The sequence below is a fragment of the Amblyraja radiata genome, chromosome 12, assembly GCF_010909765.2.
Source record: "Amblyraja radiata isolate CabotCenter1 chromosome 12, sAmbRad1.1.pri, whole genome shotgun sequence".
In the NCBI taxonomy this organism is placed as follows: Eukaryota; Metazoa; Chordata; class Chondrichthyes; order Rajiformes; family Rajidae; genus Amblyraja; species Amblyraja radiata.
The window spans coordinates 37,154,958-37,163,720 of NC_045967.1; the positions used below are offsets into that span (position 1 = coordinate 37,154,958).

General features: G+C 39.2%; 1 protein-coding gene across 1 annotated transcript; it reads right to left on the minus strand.

Moving 5' to 3' along the window:
- Nucleotides 1-594: 594 nt before the first annotated feature.
- On the minus strand, nt 595-6,587 carry LOC116979085 (glutamine amidotransferase-like class 1 domain-containing protein 3A, mitochondrial). The gene is made up of 4 exons (XM_033030534.1): nt 6,400-6,587; nt 5,949-6,120; nt 3,923-4,124; nt 595-1,070 (listed from the first exon to the last, which is right to left on the minus strand). Exons 1-4 carry the CDS (start codon nt 6,508-6,510, stop codon nt 878-880), a joined length of 678 nt encoding a protein of 225 aa, XP_032886425.1. The 5' UTR covers nt 6,511-6,587; the 3' UTR covers nt 595-877.
- Nucleotides 6,588-8,763: the final 2,176 nt, after the last annotated feature.

The following is an 8,763-nucleotide window of genomic DNA, read 5'->3' on the forward strand; positions in this document are numbered from 1 at the left end:
GTATAATATCATGAGGTGAATGTATAGGGAGTCAGAATTTTTAACCCAAGGTCTTTTACCCAGAGTAGGGGAATCAAGAAGCAGAGGACAAAAGTTTAAGTTGAGAGGGGAAAGATTTAATAGGAACTTGAGGGGTGACTGTTTCCACATTCTGACTCTGTCTGGCTAATCTTAAAATGACATGCTATGTGACAAAATATGACTGAATTCATTTGAGTATTCTATGAACAAGAGCTGAGGAATACTTGCATCTACTTTAAATCCTAGGCACATGGACAACCTCTCTGCTACATAGTAAGACTCTGCTGGTATAGCTCAGCAGTTCAGGCTGGTCTCAAGAGAACATGGATAGGCGATGTTTCATGTTGGGACCCTTCTTCACTTTGAAGCATCGCCCCTCCGTGTTCTCCTGAGATGGTGACTGACCTCCAGAGCTACTCCAGCATCTGTGGTTTCTTGTTTCCACATCGCTCTGCTGCATATGGCTACTTTGACTGGCCTTTCCGTTAGAAAATCTCTCAACATTTGGAGGATGATTAACAGATTATATGCCATCATGAGATTTTATCCCCAGTGTGATAAATACTACAAACGTTTCAATGTATTGAATACTTTAATAGTTTGCTTTGTAAAAACATACAATTTGTACTTTGTGGAAAATGAAATACAGTAATAATACTTCATATTATGGAATACTTTTTTACAATTTGGTTTCAGTTTTCTTTCACATTAGTGGCAAACATCTTCAAGAATTCCCTCAAAACAAATTGGGTTAATCAATATTGCCAATAAATACACATTCTAAGAAATGTAATAATTTTAAGCTTTCAGAATTCCATCAGGACTGCATTTAATTACAGTAATTTACTTCATGGGCTTATGCAAGTTTCAAGACTTCTTTCACCATTTCCCCAATTCCATCAAAAATCTCATGGATGGGGGCATTGCACATGAAGGCACTGGTCGTCACCAATTTATTTTTCTTGTCGATGTGTACTTCATTGACATGCTTATTGATGTGCTCACAGCCTAACTCTTTCAATGTCTGGGCTGTTTTTGCAAAGGGCCATCTGGAAATAAAATGTAAGGGAAACAATTACCTAATAATGTCAAAAAAAAGATTAAATGTACAGCATTACACATTCAAAGTGTGAAGGCACATGTTAAGCAAAGAATTTGAATATACTATTGAGGCGCCAATTTTCTGAATGATATTCCAAGTCAGTTAACACCCTTTCAAGGTGTATAATTAGTGCATTTACTTTCTTGTGTTGGAATTGTATTGTTCATTGCATTTTCAATTCTAAAATAAGTTACCATGTTTTACTTTTTCACTGTCAATAAAGTAAATATTCAAAAATATTGATAAATATTTGAAGTAAGCATATTATTGTGGATATTGGATGCTGCGTTGTGCTTTATATCCATATTCTGATGGTAAGCAAATTACAGATGTTAACTTCATTACACCTGATTTGCTAACAGCAAATAATACATGTCCATAATAATTTTCTTTTAGAGGGAACTAAATAGAATATAATTCAGATTGCAAGGATTCAATAAAATCGAAAAGGAGAACATTTCCACAAGACATTAATCAAAAGTATCCAAGGAATGCAGTAACAACATAATCTTGGAAAGATAGGAGCATCAATGTGTTTAAATGTACATAAAATTTAAGGAAATTGGCTTTGTGATGTATCACCAAGGTGTCAGGGTTTGTGGGAATATCCAATTTAGAAGTGAAAACTCAGAGCCATAAATCAAACGACATAGAAACAGGCCATTCAGCCCAACTTATCCACACTGCCCTTTGAGCACCCTTTGGTATTAACCCCATTTCCCTTTCTTCTGGAAGGTCCACAGCCTTCTATATCCATCCATGCAATGCAAGTGCTCTTCTTCAATACTTCTTAAAATGCTGTCAGTGCCCCAGCTTCAACCAATCTCAGTCAGAGCATTCAAGACGCTTACCACTTTCTAAGTGAAGAAGGTCCATCTCATATATCTTTTAAATCTTTCTCCTTACCCAAAATCTGTGTCCTCTAGTTTTATCTCCCATTGATGTGATTAATAGTTTCCCCCAGTCTGCCCTATTGAAGCATGATGTTGAGATTTGTTTTCGATGCCCTGATTAATGAAGGCCAGCATTTACATATGCCTTCCATAACCTACCTGTAGTGCTGCCTTCAAAGATCTGTGGTTTTGTAATCCACTTTGTTCTCAATCCTCCCCAAGACCCTACCATTCAGAGTATAAATATTAACCTCATTAGTGCTCCCAAAATCCATCACCTCACATTTGTCTGGATTAGACTCAGTCTGCCATTCTATAATGCATCAATATCTCTCTGCAGCCCAAGACTACCTTTTACATTATCAACAGCTCCATCTATCTTTGTGTCATCTGCATGCTTACTGATCATATTTCCTACATTCACATGCAAGACATGTGTATATTTCTCGTAAAATAAAATCTACTTGTACCATGGAATCCATTCTAACTATAATCCATATATAATCATGTCCCTTCACAAATTGGGTCCCAGTTTCTCAGGTCCCAAAGAAAGACAATGAATTATCAATCAACTTCATAAGGTAAAACATTGGTCGGCTCCCAACTTACGAAGTATGATCAAGGAAGTGTACAAAGTTTCAAAAGTTAACTCAAACTTCACTGGGTCAATTCTTATAAATGGTCATATCAATGTTATAGGTCTGGCGGCATCTTTGAATATAATAATCGAGTCAAAGTTTTTGGTCAATTATCTTTTCATCAGAACTCTTTAAATATATTATTCCCTTCTCCAAATAGTATATAATTAATTCCTTCATAGCCAGCTTCAAACTGAGCCTCATTGAACTCCCCTATTATCACCTTCCTACCCATCTTCTCCATGGCTTATCATAGTGAAGGCAAAGTACAGCAAAATGGAGGCAATCTTCCGTAACTAGTATGCAGATGAACAGTGTCAATATTTTTGCATCCAAAATGATACTCAAATTATGTGCTTTCCCCATCTACCAGTACTCATCAGATGAACATATCAAATACAAATAGATAGGACACTCAATTAACCTAGGCTATATTGATTAATATAAACTTGCATGCTTCAAGATTAATTGAAAGGTCAGAAGTTAACATGATCCAAAATCCTAGTTTCCAGTTTCTCCACTTGATAGTCAGCAACTCCCTAGCTCTCAGTGAAAGGCCTGTTCCACAAGTAACTTTTAAAATGGATATGTGCCTGGGGATATTTTTTTAAAAAAGCACAAAAAGCAAAAAAACAGGATCTAACCAGAAAAATTCTTTCAAAGAGTCACCACAAGCCAAAAGCATAAAAAATGCCTCTTTCTAGGACTGTGTTAGATTCCACGACTCTGATGAGGAACACTAAATTATGTATGTGGTTAAGCATGCCAGAAGAAACAATGGGAATCAGCAGTTTAATAAGAAGCCTGAAGGCATATGTTTGTTTTTGTTTGAGATGAAAAACTGGTTGACCAAGCAAGTTTCCAGCCTGAGGCTTGGGAGCAAAGCCAACCAATGGCAACAATCATTGAGGATTGAGTCACTTAATAAATCATTTCTGAACAGGTTAGATCTATCTGTGGATTGGACTAAAGTTAAATAAGACCGGATTTACATTCGGCAAAGAAAGATCCGTTTCCAAAGTCACTGCCTACTTTAACTGATAAATATTTTGACATCTAATATATCCAAAGATCATTTGTAATTAATCTCTTAATGCATATGTTGAATGGCAATGGATACCATCGATGATTCAGCCGTTTGTTATTGGTCTAATATTCAACATTTCATTACAAATCTTAATTGTAATGGACTTTAACACTTTACATTGTTTGTAAAATAGCTGTGGGCATGGATTATTGGAAAATTTAATTAAAGGTACTGCACTTACTTCTCACATTCTGTGTCATAACCTACAGTTAGTTCACATCCTGGAATGAGTTTAGCTGCCAACACAGGAGAAATACAGCAGAGACCAATGGGTTTCTTTGTAGCATGGAATTTTTTAATTGCTGATTCCACTGATGCCTCCACAGTGCAGTTCTTCCCTTCAACTGCCCAGCTGCTGAGATTTTTTGCAACACCAAATCCACCTGCAAAGAGAAAACATAAAGAGATTTGACTGCAGTGTTGTTTCTAATGCAATGATTGAATAGAACCATCGGACACTTGACTGATAAATTGGTGTTGGTGAACTTATCTTCTCTGCCTTCTGAGAACTATATTCTGCACTCTATATCTTCCCCTTTGTTCTACCTATTGCATTCATGTTTAGCAAGATTAAATTTGTATTGTATTATCTGATCTGATTGGATAGCATGCAAAACAAAGCTTTTCACATACCTTGGTATACGTGACAATAAACCTAAACCTGTTTTATAGTCTTGGGAAGCCTACAAGAAAATCATACAACCTCAAATGCCTGAATATCAAAAATATATCTTATCGTGACTTCTTGAACTATCGGAAGCAAATACCTATATTTTTGACATACTAACTAAAATATAACATAACAGCATTTGGCCTGTGCCTGTTTGGTTGAATGACAAAACTGATGACTTTGCTTGTTCGTTGGTCCCTATATGCCTTTAAGAGTGATTAAATTATTTTCTGCCAATGAACTTTGGTCCCTCCAACCTGCCCTACTTTACTCCAACTGGCAAAACTTTGCTGAAAAAAAGCCACGAGGAAAGTGATTTCAACTAATTGCCCAAAGTAAACACCTCTCTTCAAAAGTTCCAATGGATCATCTATGCCAGGGCTGATGAGGAATGGGGCTCAAGAATATAACCTCCTTAATCAGTGGTCCCTTTTGAAGAAACTCAGCAGCTTGAACTGTTAACTGCTCTCTCCTCAAAATTAGTTTAATCTACTAAACATTTGACATTTTATGTTCATTTTTTCTAGCATTTACAACATCTTGCTTTTGGTTGAATAACATCATGTTGAAGGCTCCCTCAAGTGAAGGAACTCAAAAGTAAAGCAGAAATGCCCAAATTTAAAACAATCTACTTATTATGTAATCGTGTACTCTAATGTAAATATCACTTTGGGACAGGGAAACAGTGATATATTGAAAATGAATAGTGAACTTTCAATTTCTAAGAACATTTTGGGCATTGAGTTTCTCTGATATCTAGCTATTAAGCAAAACCTAGCCATATGCAAAACACTGTGTTGCAATTAAAGCAGAGTGATTTAAACATTATTAGTTATTACTATTTATTCATTACAACAAACTTTCTCTTCAAAGACAAATCATCTGCATTTGGTACTAACCCAAGTAACAAGAATTAAATCTAACACAAGATGGGGTGAAGAGGATGTTTCCTCTTGTGGGAGAATCTAGAACTGCATGTTACAGCTTTAAAAAATAAGAAATTACTCACTTTGGGCAGAACTAGGGCAAACCTGTTTCTCTGAGAGGGTCATGAGTGTTTGAAACTATCTTCCTCAAATATATCGGAATATTTTCTAGGCAGAGTTAAATAGATCCTTGATAGGCAAAGCATGAAAGGATATCCTGTGAAGATGGGAATGCGGAGTGGAGGTTAGAGCCAAATCTTCAATTGACTATTAATTGGCGAGGGTCGAGTGGCTGACTGCTGAGTCTACCACAATGGTAGAGCTGCTGCCTCACATGGCCAGAGACCCGGTTCGATCCTGGCCACGGGTGTTGTCTGTACTGAGTTTACACGTTCTCTCTGTGGTCGCGTGGGTTTTCCCCGGGTGCTCCGGTTTCAATAAATTTGTCAAGCTAGTTTACAAGCCCATCTGTTATTTATTAATTGTCATAACAATATTTTGTTTAACAATATTTTGGACCAATTCCCGAAAAGTAGCTGGAATCGTCAATAAAGTTCAGATTGTCTAAAAAAGATATAATGGATCGCTAGAACAAAGACCGGGATATTTACCTGGGATGATCAGGGCATCGGTATCATTGATGATGAGGTCAGTGAGGTCTTTGATGTTGCCCCTGGCGATCCGGCTGCTCTCCACCAACACGTTACGCACTTCCTCAGTGGGTTGTCCAGTCTTATGATCCACGACGTGCATCTGGTTCACGTTAGGGGCATAGAGTTGCACCTGGAACAAAACGAAACAAACTTTTGGAAGCAAGGAGCTAAAGAGGCAGCCGGAAACACAATGGATGCGGTCGGATGGACGGTGAAACCGGTGACAGTTATTGCCGAAAGCAGAAGGAAACAGGGAGAGTGAAATATTTCGTACGAGACGCAAAAATGAAAGGATTGGATCTGAGCCTAATGTGACTGTGCGCAAGCGATGCCAGTTTCAACGCGAGGTCGGATGGAAAGTCAAAGTGAAGAAGCGGTTTTGGGGATGAGCTGGGGAAAGCGGACGTACCTCGGCCCCGGCCCGACTCAGATGAACCATCACCGCCGAGGATTCGTGCACCTCGGAGCCGTCATAGACACCACAACCGGACAGGATGACAGCCACTCGCTTCTTTGCCATGTTCGACCCAGGCGGTGCAGTAGCAGTGTGAGGCTTCAGCCGATCCTGACACAGTTGTCTCTCTGCTCTTTGTCGCCGGGTTTTATAGCGTGGAGTGGTACCGCCCAGCGGCGGGGACTTGTCTATGTTAATTATTTGCTTGGCTCTCTCTCAACTTCCTTATTAGTCCTGACCGGGTAATTCTAAGGAAAATAAATACTCCCGGTCACCTTCAAACATTTATATTATATTTATAATTAATCGAAGCACATTCACAAGTTTATCGCACAATCTCTATTGTCCTGGCGTCACTTTTAAAGAAAATTGCCTTGTCATGCTGACATCGGAAATGTCATCTGAAATAGGAAGGAACGGCAGATGCCGGTTTATACCAAAGATAGACACAAAGTGATGGAGAAACTCAAAGGGTCAGGCAGCATCTCTAGAGAAAATGAATAGGTGTCCATCTCCGCTGAATGACCCGCGGAGTTATTCCAGCACTTTGTGTCTATCTTTATTTGACACCCGTTCAATTATCTATTGAATAATCACTTTAAAATTGATTTTTCTAATGATTTGGTTCTCGCCCAAATAGCCATTCTTCTGCGAATGGACAAAACGCCACCAGCCAGTTCACCACGCCCTTGCCCAATCCAAATCCACATTCGGGGGGAGGAGACCAAGATGAGCAGGGTCTTGATCGTTGGAGCAAAAGGTGCTGGAGTAACCCAGCGGGTCAGGTGGCACCTCTGGAGAACATGGACAGGTGGCGTTTCGGGTGGGAACGAGCCCGTACAATTTAAGATAAACAAGAGCAGATCTATTGCCTGCGGTGGCATTCAAATTGAGATTAAGTAATTCAGGTTGTGCAGAAAGTCGTTTGGTGTTTAACATGTACACCGTATCATTATCAAATGCCAAATTTGTCAACTGTAGCAATAATTACTAAGGACGTCGCACCCATATTATATGTCCCAGGTTTCCGGGAAAGCTAAGACATTGTTTCTAAAGAGTAGATGTGTTCACATAGCATACTGGGCGGATTCTAAATGACCCAAGATGTCTTTTACGCCCGATTAAAAACTTGAAAAAATATAATTTTCGGTACATTTCATAGCTACAATAATTACAAATTCATATACATGATTCTAAACATGAAACTTAAACCACGTGTTCCTAAATTGATCATGATTATAAGATTGCCTTAAATTAACACGAATCAAGTGACTTAATTGTAACTTGCAACGATACATATGTGAGTATAGGGTAATGAGCAGAACAAATTTATTAAGTAAGTCCCATCATTGCAAAGCATCCAGTACTTAACGAAGACAACAAAAGAGAGGTGATTCTGGGAAAAGTAGAGCCAAAATATATGTCACCATTTTCCAAGCTGAGGTGACAAAACTGAAATGCCTGCAGACCCTTTCCCCAATTCCAAGAGGCGTGTTTGTGGGCATGTGTGTCCTGCATGTACTAACTCGAAAGGTAATCCAAGGACTGGGATTAGATGTGCGTACTTGCTTGCCCACTTGCCTCCTTGGGGGGTCTACAGTTACTGGGCATTCTTACCCGTTTCCCCATTCAGTGCATGAACCATATGACTTTAAATCACCGCACAGCGGAATTTCAGTTCTCGTGATCGAGTGGGATTGCTTCATCATGTGATTATTTCTTCACATGGGATTTCCCCGTCATCGTGCTAACATAAGGCAGAGAAATTAATTAAATGAGAGCTAATAAAATAGAATATAAACTTCACTTAGGTTCATCGATATAGAAACATATAACATAAGTGCAGGAGCAGGCCATTCGGCCCTTCGAGTCCAATATGATCTTGGCCGATCATCCAAAATCAGTACCCTGTTACTGCCCCCACCCCCCCCCCCCCACCCCCCCACAATCCCTTGATTCCGTTAGCCCCAAGTGCGATATCTAACTCTTTTGAATACATCATATTTGGATCTTTCACCATGAGAATCCCCTTGGTCATTGTCGCCACAATTGCTTGTAATTTTCTTTGTTGCCTTCCTAACGCTTGGCGCTGCTTGTGATCTGTCTCCCTAATTTAGAACTTAACTTGTGGACCAGACCTGTCTTTATCCGTAACTATTTTAAAGCGAATAGAACTGTGCTCGCCGATCCCGAAAAGTTCACCCACTGAAACTTCAGTCACTTGCCTTGTCCAATTATGTGTTTGTTCTTAAATGCGTCGCCAAAGCATAGATCCTACCCGTCCATTATTTAAGCGTCTCCACCCACGGAGAGTTCTTT

Coding starts and splice junctions, on each gene's coding strand:
- LOC116979085 (XM_033030534.1), bottom strand. CDS start 6,510: ATGGCAAAGAAGCGAGTGGCTGTCATCCTGTCCGGTTGTGGTGTCTAT. Junction 6,121..6,399: donor TGAGTCGGGCCGGGGCCGAG/GTACGTCCGCTT, acceptor GTTTTGTTCCAG/GTGCAACTCTATGCCCCTAA. Junction 4,125..5,948: donor CGATGCCCTGATCATCCCAG/GTAAATATCCCG, acceptor TTCTCTTTGCAG/GTGGATTTGGTGTTGCAAAA.